General features: G+C 36.4%; 1 protein-coding gene across 3 annotated transcripts in view; it reads right to left on the bottom strand.

Moving 5' to 3' along the window:
- The window catches only part of MCU (mitochondrial calcium uniporter), a 206,357-nt gene that overhangs the window by 27,484 nt on the left and 156,894 nt on the right, over positions 1 to 21,979 (bottom strand). For all 3 annotated transcript variants that reach the window (XM_043596600.1, XM_043596602.1, XM_043596601.1), the window contains one exon: positions 17,265 to 17,334. In XM_043596600.1, the coding sequence (XP_043452535.1) occupies positions 17,265 to 17,334 (70 nt within the window). The remainder of the gene's footprint in view (positions 1 to 17,264; positions 17,335 to 21,979) is intronic.

Here is a 21,979-nt window from a genome sequence, read left to right as displayed (position 1 = left end):
TACATATACATATATGTATATATACAATCTTTTTGATTGCTGAGTAATATTCCATTGTGTATGTGTGTGTATAGATATATACACATATACAGAAAAATATATATATACATACACAGATGTGGTGTGTATGTATGTATGTATATGTGTATGTATATATATGTATACACATACATATATACGTATACACATACATATATACGTATATATACATATACGTATATATGTATACACATACATATATATACACACATATACATACATACATACACACTACATCTTCTGTGTGTATATATATATATATTCTTCTGTATATATATATATATATATATATATATATATACACATACATACACATATACATACATACATACATATATACCACATCTTCTTTATCCATTCATCCATTGATGGACATTTGGGCTCTGAAAAAGTTTATTTTACCTTCATTAAAAAGAAATGTTTATTTATTTTTGAGACAGAGCACAAGCAGGGGAAGGGCAGAAAGAGAGAGAGAGAGAGAGAGAGAGAGAGAGAGAGAGAGAGAGGGAGACAGACACAGAATCTGAAGCAGGCTCCAGGCTCTGAGCTGTCTGCACAGAGCCTGATGTGGGCTTAAACCCACGAACCATGAGAACATGACCTGAGCTGAAGTCGGACGCTCAACCAACTGAGCCACGCAGGCCTCCCAGCCTTCATTTTTGAACACTTTGCTTTGTAAAAAATTCTAGGTAGACAGATTTCTTTTTCCTTTTAGCACTCTAAAGAACTTATGTCTTCTGCTTTGCATATACTATAAGTTAATGTATACTATTATCTTTGTTCCTCTGTACATAATATGTCTTTTGCCCAATGGCTGCTCTTAATATTTTCTCTTTATCGTTGGTTTTCAACAGTTTGATTATAATTTTCCATTCTATGGTTTTGTAAGTATTCTGCTTGGGAGCTGCTAAATTTCTCACATCTGTGAGCTCATAGTTTTAATCAAATTTGGAAACTTTTTTGCCATTACTCAAATATTTTTTCTGGCTCTTACCCTTCTCCTTCTGGGATTCCTATAATTATACCTATATTAGACTATGCAATAGAGTCTCACAAGGCACTGAGGATCCCTTCATTATATTTCAGGGTTTTTTTTTTTCCTCCTTCATTTTGGATAGTTTTAACTGCTACACACTTCAGTGTCACTGATATTTTCTTCTATAATGGCTAATCTGTTAATTTCATCTATATTGCTTTGCATCTCACAAGTTTTTCATCTCTGGGAGTTACATCTGTTTACTTTTGTATCTTCTATTCTTCCTCATATTATGCTTGCTTTCCTTTTCCTTCCTGAATATAATGATCACATTTATAATAACTTTTAAAATCCTTGTCTGTTAATTGCACCATCTCTGTCATTTCTAGATCTGTTTCTGTTGACAAATTTTTCTTCTGTTTTTTCCCCCTGCTTTTTCATTATCTAGTCATTTTTGATGAGGTTAGACATTGTTGACTTTTACATTACTGAGTGCTGGATTCTGTTGTATAGTTATTTGCATATTATATTGATCTTTTCAAGTCTTTTAGAAAGGTTCTTAGGACAGACCTAGAGATTCTTTTGTTATATGGCCAATTTGGCCCTACTTGTAAGGTATGTTCTTCTGGGAGTCTACAATGAATGTTCATATATTCAGTGATGTCTCTTCTCTGGCTGGAGGGAAGTCAGATGATTTCTGGCCCTGTATGAGCACTAAGAAGTAGTCATTTTACAGTTTCTGGTAATTGTTATTGGAAGTTATTCTAGCCTGCTCTTGTCATTCAGAATTTAGAAAGCCTCATGTTGTGAGCTGAGGTGATATAGGGTCAGTCCAACTTGTTTTTCTTCTCTCAGAGATCAGTCTTGTCCTTATTGTTCAATATCTAAAAACAATTATCTTACATATTTTGTCCATTGTTCTAGTTGTTGACAGCAGGACAGCAATTCCCACAGCAGTTAATCCTTTGTGGATACATAATTTGAATTTTTACATAAAAATTTAAAAGACAGAAATCTCTACTTCTTTAATTCTTCAAAAGTGTAATCTATATTTCCTAAGGAAGAAGAGGCCAAAATAGTAATATGAACTTAGTACATATTAAGTACTATCTCAAGTTTTTAATGTCTAAAGATATTTGAACATTTTCTTTCTCATTTCTAAAAGAATCCTTAGCAATCCAGTCTTTCTTTAAAGTCAGAGCCATTTACATGAGTATCTCTCTTCTTCTACAGGCCATAAAGATGATGACATCATAAAATTCAGTGACTAACTTGTTTACCTGTTTCCCTCCCCTCCATCATCTTTTTCCTATAGTGAAAAACTATTCAGCCACAGATTTCAAGAAGCAGACAGAGTTAAATTTAAACAGAAGATGTGAATCTTAAACACAAAAGCATGGAAGATTTCACTAAACATCAGTTTCACAGGTAAGTGCTTAGGGGTTACTGTTTTAAAATAACTGAGATAAAGTCAACAGAGAAAATTAAGGTCTTTCTCAGTCACTTTAACTTTTTACACTAAAGATCATGAGGCATTTCAAAGGAGTAAAATATGAAAGCTTTGAGAAACTCTGCACGAAATCCCACATTTCAGAACTGACAAACCTTCATTTTAATACTGCTTTTGAAATGTATCCCCAGGTCTTCTGCTTTCCCACACACTAGATTGTAATGTAAATGTCAGATCTCTCGGTTTGCAACCAAAGAACAATTGCCAAAGTTCCTCAAGTTTAACAATATGTAAAATAGTTGCTGGCGGTAGTAAAGTCACAATGGGTATTTACAAGCTAATGACAGTTGTCAGCTATTATTCTCTAGAGACAAATATTCTTTTTAAGTGTAAATTGCATCAGGTGGTTTGGTTGGGTTCATTTTTAATCTTTTGATTTCCATTTCAATAAGCAAAGAAATAATCTAAGTATTTCTAGCACAGTGTACTTCAAAGAAACTCAGGAATTATGGGTCGCCCAATATGATTACTGAGAAACAGAACATGACAACAGATTTAGGCATAAAAACAAAAGGGCAAAGGATTTTCCAGATGAAAAAGAGAAGCGCAAGGACAACAGACATTTGGGGTTGAAGAAGGAATACATTAAAAAAAAAAAGGTCTTTGGGGCATCAGGTACAGAAAATGTTGCAAAGTATGTGCTTGTGCTTGTTTTTTAGCCAATTGGTAAGTAGGAAAGTTAAATTCACAGTAGGAAATTTATTTGTTGTCAAAAATAGTGGGTAAAATCTCATCCATAATAGATCATCTCATGCATGAACATGAATGTATATATCTTGAGGACTTATGAAAGGGAACTGGTACAATAAGAAAACACATATAGGGTGTTTTCTGCAAAGCTACTTAGAGCTGTACTTTATGTATGATAGATGATTCCAGTGGCTTATGATCTTGTCTGTTTATTTCTACCCCCTTTCTGTATTATTATGAATCAAGAATGTGAACTATAAGCACAGACTTTTAGTGTTAGAAGAGACAGAAATCATACAGAATAATAATGAGGGAGCATAAGACAGGCTGAGGGTGAAACAAGCTAGCATCCACCCCTGCACCCCCACCTCCCCCCACCCCATATGTGTGATATTCCTCAGGCACTGCCCAAGAACAAAGGAAAGGAAACTTGGTTAACTGATAGAGATCACAGTCATACAGGACATGGGTCTCCCATCAGTTTACAAATACCTTAGTAAATTACAAAAAAAAAAAAAAAAAAAAAAAAAGGCAATCTAATCAATAGCCTAATCTCCAGAAACCTGTAGACTCAGTTTCCTAGAGACCCAACATCACCCCTCCATAGTGATATGGGGAACAAAGGCAGGAAGGAAATGGTAGTAAAATTAAATTTCTTTATGACTTGCAGCCCATTGAGAAATACCTGAGGTAAATACAGAGTACAACATTTCTACAGGAACCCCACACCGTCCTAATGTTAATGCCTTACTAGAGGAAAAACACCTTTAGCTTGACAATAGCAAGGCCTCAGGTATTGTTTAGTATATCAAAGTCCCTCTGGAGGCCTCCCTTTTGACTTTACCCCCCCCAACTTCATAGTATATAACTAGTTACCCATCACAACCTCAGGGCACCTCTTTCTGCACAGGGGTCCTGTCCTAGTGCTTTAATAAAATCACCTTTTTGCACTAAAAACATCCTCAAGAATTCTTTCTTGGCTGTCGGCTCCAGACCACTCCCCCCATCACCCCAAAACTTCATTACTAATGTCCTTCTTTTGCAGCTAACAATAAAGTCTGGCAAGGTTAAGTGATATTCCTAAATTGACACAGTCAACCCAATGCTAAGTCATTTTGGATCTCATCATTGGACTAAAAAGTCATTTTCTCCCAGGTCATGTATGATATTAGGTTGCTAAATTCAGAGGGAATTTTGGCCTTTAACTTGCTTGTTTTAGCAATATCTAATGATGTCAACCTGATGAGGGAGTGTGGGGCAAGCTGAGGGCAAAATACAGGCTGGCACCCCACTCCCACCCCACCACGGTGGAATATGTGTGATACTCCTTCTCGGACACTCCTGGCTACCCAAGAACAAAGGAAAGGGGTTTAAGTGCTTGCCATGGTAATGTGGGAAACTAAGGCAAATGAAAAATTAAATTCCCTTACTGCCTACAGCCCATTGACAAGTCCTTGAAACCGGCAAAGTGACCTCCCTCTAGGAACTCAGCTGCCTCCATGATGACACTTTACTAGGGGCAAAAGAGAACCTTAGCTTAATATTATTGCAACTTCCAGGATCCTGTAAGTATACTTCCTCTATCTCAACTGCCCCAAGAGATATGCTGGCAATCATACTCCAAGCTTATGGCCCCCTGATACACATCTGAAGGGTCTCATGACTGAGGTTTTACTGAACTGTAATAAATGGCATTTCTGTAGCAACAGCTAGCCCCTCAAGGTCCTGGAAACCTTGCTTCCAAAAATACATTAGAGACTCCTCCCAACCTGAGGGTATACAATGAGTTACTGTCATGACCCTAGTGCAGCTCTTCCTGCCCACAGGTCCTGTCCCCATGCTTTAATAAAATCACCTTTCTGTACCAAAGACGTCTTCAAGAATTCTTTCTTGGCTGTTGGCTCTGGACCTCATGAATCCCACCATCACCCCAAAACTTCATCAAACCTGCTCCTTCACTTTATAAAAAGCTTTCCTTTTGGTTTCTGTGATTCCATACTCTCCTGGTTGTTTGCAACTTTGTCTACAATTTCTCATTTTCCTTCATAGGCTCTTATTCTTGTATTCATCCCTTGAAAGTTTCTACGTGCTTTGTCCTAGGTCTCTGTGCTTCTTAAACCACACACTCTCTAGGCAATCTTATGTCTTTCCCGACTGCCAGCTAACTTCTAAATGTTGATGATGTCCCAAACCTATATTCAACTGTCTGCTGGACATGTGGATTTCCCATATGCACATCTCAAAGTAAAAATATCCTAAAATTGAATTAATCTTCCCTGAACCACCCACCTCTGGCATTTTTCATCTCAGTCAGTAATAGCACCATTATTTAACTTTTGCCCAATCCAGAAAATTGTATGATATCCCTGACTACTTAGAACGAGAACATGACATCCCTCATATCTAATCAGTCACCATGTCCTTTCATTCTATTTTCTAAACAACTCTAATCCTTCAATTCTCTGCATTACCACCATCTTCTTAGTCCAGGTCACCACCACCTTTCTTCTATCAGCTATATTGTAAGTGAATTCCCTACATCATTCCAGCCTTGCTCCTGTTCAAAAAATGATCCATACTTAAGCAGGGTAATCTTTCTTTTTCCACAGAAAACCACTATCTTGAAGTTGGTATTTGGTGTTTAGCAGTCTCATCCATGATATATATACATGCAGGCAGGCAGGCAGGCAGACAAACACACACAGAGACACAGCTTAGTATACAGTATATAGTATAGTGGAAGCCAGCCTTTGAGGTGGTTTTCTATGATCCTTGCCTCTAGGTATTCATATCCTTGTATGGTCGCATCCCACATCAAATCAGGGCTGGTCTGTAAAATCAGTAGAATACAGCAGATGTGATGGTGTGTAACTTCCCAGACTATGCCATAAAAGACTGTGTGGCTTCTGTCTTGCTCTTTTGGATCACATGCTCTGAGGGAACTCATTAGCCACAAGGACAAACCTGCAGCCCTGTGGAGAAGCCAACATTGAGAAGAAGTGGAACCTCCTACCAAGAGCCAGTACGAACTTCTCAGCTCATATTGTGAGTTATCTTAGAATCGAACCCTCCAGCCCCAGTCAAACCTTCAGACGACTGCAGTGCCAGCGAGCATGGGATTGCAACTCCATGAGATTCTGAATTGCCCAGCTAAACTGCTCCTGAGTTCCAAATCCATAAAACATGAGATAATACAGGATTATTATTGTTAAGCCACTAAATATTGCCGTAATTTGCTACGTGGTGTTAAATAACTAAATATGGCATGGTTCTTGCGTGTATTTAGACATTACATAAATGGTTGCATTATATTCAACTTTCTACAACTTGCCTTTTATGCTCAATAATGCTTTGACATTTATCCAAATTGAATCAGATTTCTGGATCATTAACTTAAAGTCCTATGTAGAATTTTATTTATGAATATACCACAATTTATTTATCCCTGGAAAAAAAACAGATTTTCTTCTTCTTTATTGTAAATAAAAAGAAGGCTAAGAAAGTTAGCAGCCCTCCTTGTTTTTAGTTTCCAATATAAATTTGGCCAACTTTTCTTTTCCTTTTAGAGCTCTGCATTTCACATTTTACTCCTTATGCCATTTGGAATTTACTTTTGTGAGGTAAGAAGTCAACTATAACAGCCGCATTTATTGAATAGTCTCCCTTTTCTCCTGATGTACAATGTTAATTCTATCACATGTCAAATTCCCGTACATGCAAGGTTTCTCTAATCTGACTCTACGATCTTTCCTTTTGATTATTATGGTTTTAAAAATACATCTTAATACGTAGTTGAGGCAAACCTTCCCCCCTTTTCCGCTCCAAATTTATTTTAGGTATTTGTGTAGTTTTCTTTTTTCATATGAAGTTTTGAATAAATTCAGCAGTTCCTGTTGGGGTTTAGTTTAGATTAGCATTGCACTGGAGTTTATAAATTCATGTGGGGGAAGCAGACAATTTTTACAGTGTTGTCCTCACATTCGTTAACATGTCATAACTCTGCATTTATTTTTATCTTCTTTTGTGTCATTCAATAAAGTTTACTCTTCTTAATATATGTTTTACAGATTTTTTTTACTAGTATCATGCCTAGATAGCTTCACACAATTTATCTTTAATACTCACTTCTATGTTCATAAATACAATTCCAAAAGCCCATAGGCTTTTTCATTAAATTATATGTTAGACAAAACATAAGATTACTACCATTTAACAGAGTAAACTAAATATTATTTTGGTGATAATAAGGCCCTTCCTTATACATTGTGGCAAAAATATCTTTGATATCAATAATTAACATGTATAAACAAAATGTGCTTGCTTCACAATAACCTCAGAAGAACCTATTTAACTATGAAAAATAGATTATTGAAATTTTCTTTATATTATTCATAATATATTAAATATACTAAGTCTGTCACGTATTAACAGCATTTGAAGAATACTTATGTTGAAAACTTGTAAATTTTACGTAGGAAATAATCTTCCACGGCAATATAAGAAAGCCCAATTATATAATCATAACTTCAGTAGCTTGATAAATCCAGTTGTTTCTTTCTAACCAGTAGTATAAATTCATTTTAATCACATCAACTATGTATTTCATTTTGTACCTTGGGTGAATCAGTATTTGTACAAGGTAATTTCTGTAAACTATGTACAATTTTTGTGGAGTTATTATGGGGCTTAAATAGTAAAAGTTGGAAAAATACAAAGTTATAAATCATCTTTTTATACATGGTATTATTCGTCTGATGCTAAATAGTTGTACAACCTAGGTACTTCTTGTTAATTCAGGTTCTTTTAAAACGAGTTCATGAAAATATTTCTCAGAAATGTCAAAACCATTTGTGCTAAGTAAAAGGTCATCCCCTCCCTTTCTTTCCATTCGTGCACTCACTCTACTGAGAATTAAAATTTTCTTTCGCTTTTGTAAAAATGAAATCCTGTCCTAATATAGTACTGTAACATTTTTTCCTTTTAAAACTGATGTTTTTGGTGGTGCTGCTACGAAAGTACCTTTATTAAACCTTGATCCTTGATCCACTTTAATTTCTGGATGATAAACAGAATACAACCCCAAAGTATAGACAGTGGAGTGCAGTAGAAAAAGCATGGTTTTGGAATCTCAGATTTGATAGTCCTCAAGTTCTACCACAGGAGATACCTCAAATCCATGGGCATGTTACTGAATATAACTGTACCTCAGTTTCCTCACAGTGTAGGGATTCTAATACCTCATAGGGCTGCGGAGAAGATTCAATGAGAATGTATGAAAAAAATGCCTGCTTTAACAGTTTCTCTTGATTTTCCTAAAAACTAAGGTCTTAAAACCCAAAGTCTAGGGGCGCCTGGGTGGCGCAGTCGGTTAAGCGTCCGGCTTCAGCCAGGTCACGATCTCGCGGCCCGTGAGTTCGAGCCCCGCGTCAGGCTCTGGGCTGATGGCTCAGAGCCTGGAGCCTGTTTCCGATTCTGTGTCTCCCTCTCTCTCTGCCCCTCCCCCATTCATGCTCTGTCTCTCTCTGTCCCAAAAATAAATAAATGTTGAAAAAAAAATTAAAAAAAAAAAACAAAAAAACCCAAAGTCTAAAAGCATGTAATACGTCCATGGAAAATTTCCAATCATTCCTTTAAATCTCAAGAAAACAAAAGTGACTTGTTCCACTGAGGACAACAAGAAGGAAACCAGTTATTGCTATATAAACCAATTCCATGTTCCTTAGTATTTTTGGATAATTGACCTCTTTGAGACACTGATAAGGGTATGGATTCCTCCTATAGCCTTATTCCCTGAAAAAATTCAAACAATTTATACATAAAAATTTTAGATATAATTTATTTTATTGCATCAGAAACTGGTTTCCTTCATATTGTCTGCTACAGACTAAATTGTGTCTCCCTGCCAAAATTCATAGGTTAAAGCTCTAAATCTCAGTGTGACTATCTGGAGATGGGTCTTTAGGAGGTAATTAAAGTTAAATGAGGTCATAAAGGTGGGGTCCTAATCTGATAGGACTGTGGATTTATAAGAAGGTAAGAGCTCTCTCCAGTCCCCACCATGTGAGGACACAGAGAGAAGGTGGCTATGTGCAAGCTAACAGAGTTCTTACCAGAACCAGACCATGCTGGTACTCTGGCCTCAGACTTCCAGCATCCAGAACTGGGAAAAAAATAAATTTTTGTTGTTTAAGCCATTCAGCCTATGCTATTTTATGGCAGCCCAAGCAGACTACTACACTGACATATTTTTAAAATAAATGTTGACAAAAAACGGACTTTCCTCATTTTAACCCAAAATTAATGGCCATTTCTTATTTTTTAAAGAGATAAAACAAAATTGTACAAGTTAAATAAAATATAAACTTTAATACTATATAAAAAACCATTTCAATTACAAGGCTGCTATTGCTTGGCTTGAATAAAGAAGTCACATAAAGTCACGTAAAGAAGTCATGGTTAACCAGAATATCATCTTTGATATCTAAAAGGTTGTGCCTTTCTGTTTTTGTGAAAAGAAGTTGTGAACACTCAGGGACTCTGAGAAAGATATGGTAAATGTAATCACAGCTCCCTTTGGCAGATGATGATGGTAGGATAGGTGTGTGCAAGGAACTTAAGAATTTTCTAAGACTCTTAGAATTGAATTCATATCACTATTTTGATACAGTATCAAAAGTGAGAAGATTATAAATCCAAAATTCAATTTTAAGGTTTCTGAATGGAAGTAATCTTCAAGAGCTCTGAGGTTTTTCAGTTCTTGTAGAGAAACTGACAAAGCTTTCCATTCATGAGTAGACTTGAGAGAAACTCCCTACCCCCGCAGTTGGAAAATTCACAGGGTTGTCTATTTCTAATTACCAACTTCAGAGCTACAGCTCGGTTAAAAGAATTCATGATTTTTCTACCAAATTCATAATAATGGCCAAAAGGTCTTGAATTGGAAGATTATGCTCATTCATAAGGTCCCAAATATTTCCAAATAAATCAAGGCATAAGTAAACTCTTCCTTTAACTAAATTTTCTCTTCTCTTAAAAAGCAAAACTCCTAAAATCTCTATCAAAATAACACCGGCATTCTTCACAGAGCTAGAACAAATAATCCTAAAATTTGTATGGAGCCAGTAAAGACCCCGAATAGCCAGAGCAATCCTAAAAGAGAAATCCAAAGCTGGAGGCATCACAATTCCAGACTTCAAGCTATACTACAAAGCAGTAATCATCAAGATGGAATGGTACTGGCACAAAAACAGGCACACAGATCAATGGAACAGAATAGAGAACTCAGAAATGGTCCCACAAACGTATGGCCAACTAATCTTTGACAAAGCAGGAAAGAATATCCGATGGAAAAAAGACAGTCTCTTCAGCAAATGGTGTTGGGAAAACTGGAGAGTGACATGCAGCAGAATGAACCTGGAACACTTTCTTACACCAACACGAAAATAAATTCAAAATGGATGAAAGACCTAAATATAAGACAGGAAGCCATCACAATCCTAGAACAGAAAGCAGGCAAAAACCTCTTTGATCTTGCCCGCAGCCACTTCTTACTCAACACGTCTCTGGAGGCAAGGGAAACAAAAGCAAAAATGAACTACTGGGACCTCATCAAAATAGAAAGCTTCTGCACAGAGAAGGAAACAATGAGCAAAACTAAAAGGTAACCAATGGAATGGGATAAGATATTTGCAAACGACATGTTAGATAAAGGGTTAATATCCAAAACTTATCAAACTCAACACCAAAAAACAAATAATCCAGTGAAGAAATGGGCAAAAGACTGAATAGACACTTCCAAAGAAGACATCTAGATGGCTAACAGACACAGGAAAAAATGCTCAACATCACTCATCATCAGGCAAATCAAAACCACAAGCTCACATAGGTGAGCTACCACCTCACACCTGTCAGAATGGCTAAAATTAACAACTCAGGCAACCACAGATGTTGGCGACAATGTGGAGGAAGAGGATCTCTTTTGCGCGGCTGGTGGGAATACTAACTGGTACAGCAACACTGGAAAACAGTATGGAGGGTCTCAAAAAATTAAAAATAGAACTACCCTACGAGCCAGCAATTGCACTACTAGGTATTTATACAAGAGATACAGGTATGCTGTTTTGAAGGGGCACATGCACCCCAATGTTTACAAGCAGCACTATCGACAATAGCCAAAGTATGGAAAGAACCCAAATGTCCATTATCTGATGAATGGATAAAGAAGATGTGGTATATATACACAATGGAGTACTATTTGCCAATCAAAAGAATGAAATTTTGCCATTTGCAACAATGTGGATGGAATTAGAGTGCATTAAGCTAACTGAAATAAGTCAGTCAAAGAAAGACAAGTATATGATTTCACTCATATGTGGAATTTAAGATACAAAACAGATGAACATAAGGGAAGGGAAGCAAAAATAGTATTAAAACAGAGAGGGAGACAAACCATAACAGACTCTTAAATACAGAGAACAAACCCCTCCAAACTGCTGGAGGGGTATTGGGTGGGGGAATGGGCTAAATGGGCAAGGGGCATTAAGCAGGACACGTGTTGGCATGTAAATGGCACTTGTTATATGTAAATGATGAATCACTAAATTCTATTCCTGAAATCATTATTACGCTATATGTTAACTAACTTGGATTTAGATTGTAAAAAATTCAAAAAACAAATAAATAAAAATAAGTAAAAAGCAAAACTCCTGTCAAAAGTTTAACCAAGCAAAGAAAAATTTTCTATTTTGATAAAATCATCTTATGATAGTGACTACTTCTGTGGTAGCAGGCAAGGCTTCTTTTAGGACTCTGGGAAAAGCCTTCAATGCCAGTATGTGCAAGTGAAAAAAAAAACCAAAAAACCAACAACACCCAGTGCATTATTACAATGGGTGGGGCTCCTTTCTTCTCTAAGGCAATATAAATATGCATGTTACTAAGCTTGGAAGATGTACCATCTGTGCAGAGAGTACCAAGATCTTCCTTAGCATCAAAAAAATTTTTTTTCTGGTAGTTATTTTGGCAAAGAAATTTAACAATCTTCCAAAGAAGGTTACAGCCATTAACGTTAACAGATTTTCTAATTTCCGTAAGAGAATCACACATATTTGAGATTTTTTTTTTGATTGTGTCAGCATGCTTATTAACAGACAAAAAGTAGGAACTAAGGCTTTAGAGCAAATCAGTAGCTTCATCAAGTTGTATTCTGAAGGGAAATGGGATAGTTTCCAATTCATTCAAAACTTCCTTCAAAGTATTGGAATAACTGACAGCAATCCTAGATTGGATGACATCATCTGAAATTTGACAAATTTGCTTCTACTCTAAGCTAAGCCAGTTCAAAACTGTCAGCACATAAAGTTTAAGTGCAATCACATTTTGGTAGTTCCTAACTGAAACTTCTACTTAAACAAAAAGTCCAAACTGTAAGAAATATTTTTTAAATGGAAACCTATAGTCTGTGTCAGCATTCCCAACTTCATCTTTAGGTTGGTGACAACTCTGCCATATTAAGACCCCAGAGCTTTGTGTTCTAGCATCTTTGGCGATTAAGTGGTTTCATTAGTTTCATTTCTTTTTTGTTGTCAAGTTTTTAAACAGTTGGAAGGAAACACAGTGGTGGGGTAGTTTGTGCCCTCAATATGATGATGACAGTAAAGACAGAATTTCCAAATGTGTATAAAAAGTGGCCATTAGTAAGATGACTCAAACAAATCCTTTTTTTCCCCAAAACTATTTGAAAAGCAACAGGAAAAGCTCTAGAATATACAAAGAATCCTTATAAATCACGACTAAGATGGTCAACTTTTTTAAATGGACAAAAATTTGGATGCTTTACCAAAGAAAATACTTGAATGGTTAATAAGCACATTAAAAGATGCTCAACAGGGCGTCTGGGTGGCTCAGTCAGTTGAGCATCTGACTTTTGATTTCAGCTCAGGTCATGATCCCAGGGGATCACGGGACTGAGCGCGGTGCCTGCTTAAGATTCTGTCTCTCGCTCTGCCCCCTCTCATCTGCTCGCGCAAACTCTCTCTAAAATAAAAAAATAAAATAAAAAGATGCTCAACATCATTAGTCATCAGTGAAATGCAATGAAATAATACTGCATATCCACTAAAATATCTATAATCAAGAAGATTGATTCAAACAAGCGTTGGGGAGGATATGGGGAAACTGGAACACTTACATGTTGCTGGTGGGAATGCAAAGTGGTACAGCCACTTTGGAAAACAGTTTTGCAATTTCTTAAAAAGCTAAGCACATGCCATATAACCCTACTTTCCACTAAGTACCCAAAGGAAACGGAAACATATGTTCACCCAGACTTACAGGCAAATGTTGATACCAGCAGTATGAACAGGCCAAAATGGAAAGCAACCCAAATATCTTTCATTTGGTGAATAAACAAAATGTGATATTTCCATATACCAAAATACTTCTCAGCAATAAAAATAAAGGAAAGAGCTGCAACACCCTATAACAGGGATAAACCTCAAAAGCATTATGATAACATAAAACAAGCTACATGCAAAAGACTCCATACTGTAGGAGTCCATTCATATGACATTTTTGGACAAGATTTAATTATTAGAGGCAGAAAGTGGATTAGTGATTGCCTGGGGCACAAGGTGGGAGAAGGGAATGACTGCAAAACAGGAACCAGGGAACTTTTAGGGGTGAAGGAAGTAGTCTAACACTGGATTGTTATGATGCTATGAAATGACAGGTGAATTTTAGGATATGTAAAACATATCTCAATGAAGCTTAAAAAAAAAAAAAAAGGAACAGGACAGGGGTTCCTAAGTGGCTGTCGGTTAAGCATCCAACTCTTGGTTTTGGCTCAGGTCATGATCTCACCCTTTGTGGGATTCAGCCCCGCACTGGGCTCTGCACTGACAGTGTGGAGCCTGCTTGGGATATCTTTCTCTCTCTCTCTCTCTCTCTCTCTCTCTCTCTCTCTCTCTCACTGTCCTTCCCCTGCTTGCTCTCTCTCTCAAGATAAACATTTTTTAAAAATTAAAAAAAAAATTTTTTTTTTAATTTAAAAACATAACAGGACAAAAACCAAAGAAGAAAGTTGGGGCAATATTTAGTTCTCCAAACCATCCACAGACCTTAGATTAAGAATTTATATGTTATCAGCGGCACCTGCGTGGCTCAGTTGGTTGAGTGTCCGACTTCGGCTCAGGTCATGATCTCACAGCTCGTGAGTTCAAGCCCCGTGTCAGGCTCTGCTGACAGCTCAGAGCCTGGAGCCTGCTTCAGATTCTGTGTCTCCCTCTCTCTCTACCCCTCCCCTGATCATTCTCTCTCTCTCTCTCTCTCTCTCTCTCTCAAAAATAAATAAACATTCAAAAATATTTTAAAAAAATAAAAAAAGAATTTATATGTTATCTATACTTGGGTTGATTAAACAGATGGTTATTTATTATTACACAGGAATTGTCAATAGCCCTTTATTACAAAAATTATTTGCTCTCTATTGTATGAAAATCTTACATCTTTTGTTAACTACAAAATAAACACAACTCTCACCACAATTCTCAAAACAGGGTTAACTGAATAGCATCACATTCTGGATAGAGAAAGGAAGGCAGCTAGAAGGCGCTATTTTCCTTATTCTTATGCTAGCTCACCCTTGACACTTTCCCAAAAGCTTAGGGGACAATACGTCCTGGGTTACACTATGAAAATCTGTCATGAAAACTCTGGTTGCCCCCTTTTCATTCTCAAAAGTATCCTGGGTTGGATGATAAATTATACATTCAACCTGTCTATAGCAGAATTACTCTCATCCTTAACTTTCATTAATGTGAAGAGGAACACCCTAAAGGCTTTGGAAATCTTAAGCAGGTATAAACAAGGCTTTGGAGATCTTAAGTAGGTACAAACAATACAGTCATAAAAATTTCTATAGTTCTATAGTTGAGGATGGGGGCACAATGAAATTAAAATGAGAAGCCCCAAACCACGGTTCTTAGATTAGAGGTCTTTAACACTACCACAAGCACTCTTTATAGAGTAAGTCGTTCTGGTGGATAAGTACTATTTCTGCAGGGTAAGTTGTTTTTCTCTCAGAGGTGATAACTATTACTATCTCCATTTCACAGATGAGAAAAGAGGCTTTGAGAAGCTAATGCCCTTGCCTAAAGATATAAGGTGGTTAAATAGTGAAACTGGGATGTAAGCCTAGATCTGCTTGACTCCAAAGCTTGTCTCTTACTTAATCTCTAAACATAATGCCTCTCATGAAAGGGAACATGTGCACAGATATGGGTAGGTACCTGTGCACCTGTATACAATGTATCTGAGGTTGAGGGCCATGAGATGAGGAGTCCATGAGTTGGTTTGAGGGAGTCTTTATCATTAAGAAATTATGTGTAAAATTTCCTATGTGTATGTGTATGTATGTATGTATGTATGTATGCATGCAGATATATAGAGAGAGCTTTCACCAGATCTTTAAAAGTATTTGTGACATAAGAAAAACTAAGAACCTTTAGATTGCTTTGGTAAGAAGGTTAAACATTTAAAATAATTTATATCTGTTATCTGAGCTATTATAGTCATAAATAGAAGATCGGTCAAACAACATAATTAACATGCAATTATTGAGAGGTACTTTATATTAGGCATATATACTAGGTATATAAACATAATGTGGTATTTTAGATTTTGTACTTTTTAAAAATGATTTGATAAAGAATATGATCCGGCAGTCTCAACTAAGAGCAGTAAATGATCACAGAGACGGCTGGCTACAAGTAGCTATGTATTAAGCAGAGTTTTCTCATACACTATACAGACCTAAGGTAAAATTAGCTTAGAAGTAAAAATAAGAAAGATGTATAATTTGCGGATAGTATGGGCAATGAGTTGCATTAAACCAATTATGTGCTTCTATTTTCATATTTTACTAATATGAATTGGTTTTCTTAAGAAGGACAATAGTATTGGTAGGAATTTGGGGACCCACACTTCTTTTAAAGTATGTATCCCTTCAGCTTTTGCAAACACCCCTTATGCAACATACAGTCAACCTACTAGCATTTATGTCCTGGAATAATATTCATCTAGATATCCCAGTACAACTGTAGCACTGTTACATTACTGAAATACTTCCATACAGAATAATAGCAGCTGCATTAAATTTAAACAGCTTTGAGGGGGAGGGTTCTGGTAACACTTTAAATATCGATTCTGATCAATAATGGGGATCCTAGGACTCTAAAAATTCTGCTGAGATTTCGTTGCTTTAGGTGTCTTTAAGTTTGCTAGATGCTCTTTTGATGGTTGCTTTGCCTATAAATTTAATGTTTATAAGGTTGAAATTAGAATTCTATCAAACTAAACTTTATACAGAGGAAATATATTAACACTCAACCCTATTAAGCAAATAATATAAACTGTGAGTGTCCAATACTGAGTGAGAGAAATGACAAGAAGAGCTGTAAACATATCCCTCCACTACTGCAACAACAGCCTCCGTCCTGTTGTCAGTTGGCAGCATTATGGACTTTTACAAAGGACTGCATGTGGTCCCCAAGCATCGGTTCATTCTTCCTCACATCAAAGAAGGATAGTACCATCAGGGAAGAAAAAAAACAATCAGGCAGGAGGTTGCAGATTTTGAATTGCTTCTTTCTAGGCCCTGATGACGTGAAGGGGCTGGAGAGTTTGATCACGATACATAGAATAAAGACCCAGTGGTTAGGAAATACCAAAGATGGTGCTTCTGTGATCTTCACATTACCTTTGTCCCCAATTTTAAAACATAAATGAAGAGATGAGATAATAACATTCCTTGATCTATGAAAACTGGATGGGCCTATTAGCTTTTCTTTCTGATTTCTCTTCTAAATTCACTATATCTTCATTCAAATTTTATTTCTCTTTAGCATTGCCTCCCCCTGCTTCTCTCTCTGACTCCAAGTGCATCTGAAGTGAAAGAGTAGGATATGTAAATTTGTATGTTAGTTAGAGAATGAGAAACACTGAGTTAAGAAAAAGAAAATAGACATAAAAAATGGATTTGCCAAAACTCACCATCAGAGGGCACAACAGTACTGCAATAAACAACTCCCAAATTCTGCCAGGAAGAGAGCCTCGGGTGCACCTAGAAAACACAAAAAGACACATCCACTGTCAGGACACAGTAACGAATGTGAAATTATGTGCATACAGAAATAACTTCCTGGTTATTTAAGCAATGCGTATCCGTTGTAGAAAAGTTTAAAAATATACTTTAAAGAAGTCTCTCAAACTCATACCATCCTAAGACAACAGTGATGAACATTGTGGCTTGTTTTCAAGATTTTATACAAACATATTTACATACACACACATCACACAAACTGTTTTTTCATCTGCTTTTTAAACACTTAATATTTGCTTAAGGGCTATCCAGTCAAAAGTGAAGCTTTTGTGCTTCCTTTTCTTGCTAGCGTTTACACATGCATTGCCTTCATAACCACGTGTAAGCCAGTTATTTAAGTAGCTGTATCATGAATTTGCTGTTATTGGGTAGAAATCTCATCTTTCTGTTCACTTTCCTTTTTTTTTTTTCTTTCATTTTTAATTTGGTCAGGGAGCCTCACTCCTTGAGTCCCTAATAATTTCCTTTTTTTAATTTAAGAAGGAAATCACTCATAATCTTACTACCTTCTCAAAGAGTAGTGTCATTTAAGATTTAGATCTGGAATTTAGTTTCACGCAATTAAACTAAGTTTCAAAAAGAATATTAAATATGTTTCTGACTTGTCAAATGATTATATTTATCCCTTTGTATACTTTCCCATTCACAGAAAGTATTTAAAAATTTTTTTTTCATGCTTATTTATTTATTTTCAGAGAGGTAGAGTGTGAGTGCACATGCTGTGCAAGTGGGGGAGGGGCAGAGAGAGAGAGAGAGAGAGAGAGAGAGAGAGAGGGAATCCTAAGCAAGCTCCACACTGGCAGCACAGAGCCCCATGTGGGGCTCCATCTCACGAACTAAACCGTGAGATCATGACCTGAGCCAAAATCAAGAGTCGAATGCTTACCCAACTGAGCTACCCAGGTACCCCTCCCAGCCACAGAAAGTATTATAGGAAGGCATTAAGCGACTAAAACACAATATCTGCCTCTGAGCCAGATATCATATTCCATTCCATGAGCCCTAAAAGAAAAATCATTTAGGACTCTATGACAAGACATACCTTAACACAACCATGATGCATAACAGACTTTATATCCTTCATGTGAACTTCAGTTCCCACCTCCTTCCCACTTAGGAAAACATGCAGAAATATGAGACTGACATTTACTAAAAATGTAAATACAGTAGTCTCCTCTTATTCACAGGGGCTATGTCTTAATTTTATAGATCAGTGGATTCTATGCTCACTACCAATACTTTAACTATAGTTTCCCCTTTCATGTCTTGGTTGGCTGAATTTCATCCTGTAGAAGGAGGGTTCATGAGAATAAAGTTCTCTGAAACTTGGCATGTTAAAAAATGTCTTTGCGCCCTCATATTAAAGAATTATTTGGATTGGCATAAAATCCCTAAATAAATGTTTCTTTGAGGAAAGTATTAGTTAAAGGGTTAGTGTTGAACCCCGCTTTGGAAAAAACTGAGGCCAACCACTTCTCTGGGAGAGCTGAGCTCTCTTGGCTTTGTTGGGGATCTGGAACCATAGATCTCATCTCTCAGGGTCTTCTCACATACACATTTTATTTTCATTAGGTCTGGTAAACCTTTTTTCATATATTGTGCTTTAGGATTGCAGAGATCTCTCTGGTTGCAAAGATGGAGCTTGCTTTCTTATTCACTTTCTTATTTTAAGGTTATTTCAAGAGAAGGGAAAAACTGCTGCCTTTACCAGGCTATTATTTACTTAAATAGCAACTTTCTAACATGGGCATTTCAGAACATACAAAGAAGTAAAGAGCACAGTGTGATGAATTTCTTCCATGTATCATCACCCACTTCTATATTTACCAACATTTTGTCAAATTTGGTTCATCTATATCCATCTAGTTTTTTCCCCCAGAGTATCTTAAAGGAAATTCCAACTGGCATATTGCATTACCTGAAAATATTTATGTATAATCTGACGGGCCATTTTAAAATGGGAAGTCCTCTGTTCCTTTATGATTTTGCAAGTTCTCCTCGACAATAAAAAAATGTTTTTGTGGGGCAAAGAACTGCATAAACACATGGTTGCTTATGAATATTATTTGTAGGCTGCTAAAGAATATAGGTTGGCAGGCCAAACACCTGTTTTTGTAAATAAAGTTGTACTGGAACAAAACCAAGCCCATTTATTTACTTCCAGTCTATAGCTCAGTCATCTACTCCCACACTGCAGTGGCAGAATTGAGGAGTTGTAGCAGAGTTAAGTAGTTGGAACAGCGACTTTATGGCCCAGAAAGTCTAAAATATTTATCATGTGGCCCTTCAAGAAAATGTTTGCTGACTCTTGCTGTAGAACCCTGCCTCTGTAGTTCTGAGATAAATCACTTTCCCAAAGTCCTTCCCAGTCACTTCTATAATGATATTGGTAATTATGAAATATTACTTATGAAGTGTTCACAAACACACATATAGGTCCTTTCCTTTCTTAAACCTTCTAATACCTTATAGTCTAATAAGGCCAATAGAAACAAAAATGATTTTGCTCTTGCCCTTTTTCTTTCTAATGTGTCAACCATAACAACATTCCAACCAAACCAAAGCAAAGACAAAAACCAAGGAGAGGAATGTTAAGTGCTAGAGACCAAAGAGGTATTGCTATTCTAAACTGTATTCCATGACTCCCCTAGACTGAATATATTTTGCTGTTTTAATTACATATTCTTAATAAATCACAAGAAGATAGAAAGCTTTTAATAAATTCTTGACTGATGCTTAAAGTTAAAAAAAAACCCTCAAGAAGTTTAAAAAAGAAACACATTCAGGCAAGTGGTATGTATTTATTCATGCATTTAAATTTCAAAGGCAGAGACAGAGATTAAGGTTAAGAAAGCAAATACCCAAATGTGCAGAAATCATGAGAGAAAGAGTAAATCTCTAGGCAATATCAATGCCAAGGGAACAAAGTGATTTGGTGTCAATACAGCTCCTTGAAAAGAAAAGACAGATTTATACTTTTGGTGCAAAACAGTCCACATCTTTTTTTCTTTTTTTTTTTTTTTTTTTTTTTTGAGTAATCTCTACACCCAAAGTGGGGCTCAAACTCACAACCCTGAAATCAAGAGTTGCATGCTCTACTGACTCAGCCAGGCGCGTCCTGATAGTCCACATCTTTGATGAGTAATTTGAGAACTTCTAGGAAAAACAGGGGCTTGTAGTTAAAGTACAACATCTGCTCTGGTAATACAACCACTTCTTAAATCTTAACCCTTAGAAAAGAAATATGCTAGCATTTTCAAGTTAGAGTCAGACTACAAAACATCGTAACTTAATTTTCCCAAGTCATAAGATTCAAGCTAATAAAATATCAAGCTTTAGTATTCTAAAAAGACATCTCATGCCTTCAGAGCAAACTATTAAATTCAAGTCAAAACTTAAAGTTTTTTACTACTATCATAAATTATGCAACTTCCCCTACACTCACTTTTCATTGTTCAGAAGAGCAAACTCAGCAACACATTTCTGTCAGCAACTTGGGAAGAATGTCAAGTCTAAATAACCTGTCAATATCCCCAAAATATTCATAGCCAGTTAGACACTAGACCATAAGGGGAAAAAAAACAGAAGAAAGGGGGAAAAAAAAGAAAAAGAAAGAAAGAAAAGAAAGGAAAATAAGAAAGAGAAAGGTAGTTCCTTTATTTAAGTGAAGGCAATCCCCTTTATATAAAAAATCAGAGACAAACACTGCAAAATTATTTCAGTTTGGTCTAAAGCCAAGGTCTAAATCTGGGTCTTTTCTTAAAAAGAAAACCAGAGGCCCTGAATGGTGTCACTTAGGCCAACTCTCCAAACCAGAGCTTTATATATAGTCTAACTGCAGTTTCAACCTCCCCCAGAAATGTAGTCTTAACTGGTCATGAGGAATTTTCTAATGGGTGCCACTGAGTCTGCCACCACCAGAACCCTCTCCATTCCCCAAAGGAAGAAGAGATAATCTGTTATGATAAAACACTCTACTCTTCCCTCTAGGGAACAATCCTTTCCTTTTGCTAATTAACTTTCTTGCCGCCCCACCAGCCTCCTACCTATACACCTACCTTCTATTTGGTACAATTCCTCAGGGCTCCCCTGTACTTTCTAGATGGGATGCTGCCCAATTCATGAATTGTTTAATAAAGCCAATTAGATCTTCAAATCTACTCAGTTGAATTTTGTTTTTTAACACACAAAAAAACCTATAATAGCTTCTACAATTTGGCATCAGTTTTTTTCCAAGTCCTTGATATAATATAATTGCTGAAGCATCACATCTGTGATACTTTTTCACTACTTCGACTCTAACCATTCACTGAAATAAGCACTGTGACTCCAAATCCGCGAGATCTAATGTATGGGAAAACACCAAAAACCCTGGGCCCAGTTCCAACTTACTATCCTGAGTTTCCACCCCTAAGTTTCAGTATCCTCATTTGTTGAATGAACAGCAATGACAACACACTTGACTACTTCACAAGGCTGATTTCATTTATGGGTAAGTGACAATATAAATGTGATAACATTTGAATGACTGATGTTCTACCAAAATGTAAGATATTCAGAAACTCAATCTTCAATCTTACTCTTACTGAAGACTTACTCTTACTGA

This window comes from Prionailurus bengalensis, chromosome D2 (assembly GCF_016509475.1).
Source record: "Prionailurus bengalensis isolate Pbe53 chromosome D2, Fcat_Pben_1.1_paternal_pri, whole genome shotgun sequence".
NCBI classification, from domain to species: Eukaryota; Metazoa; Chordata; class Mammalia; order Carnivora; family Felidae; genus Prionailurus; species Prionailurus bengalensis.
Note: the sequence above shows the minus strand (reverse complement) of the source record. Positions and strands in the feature narration are given on the sequence as shown.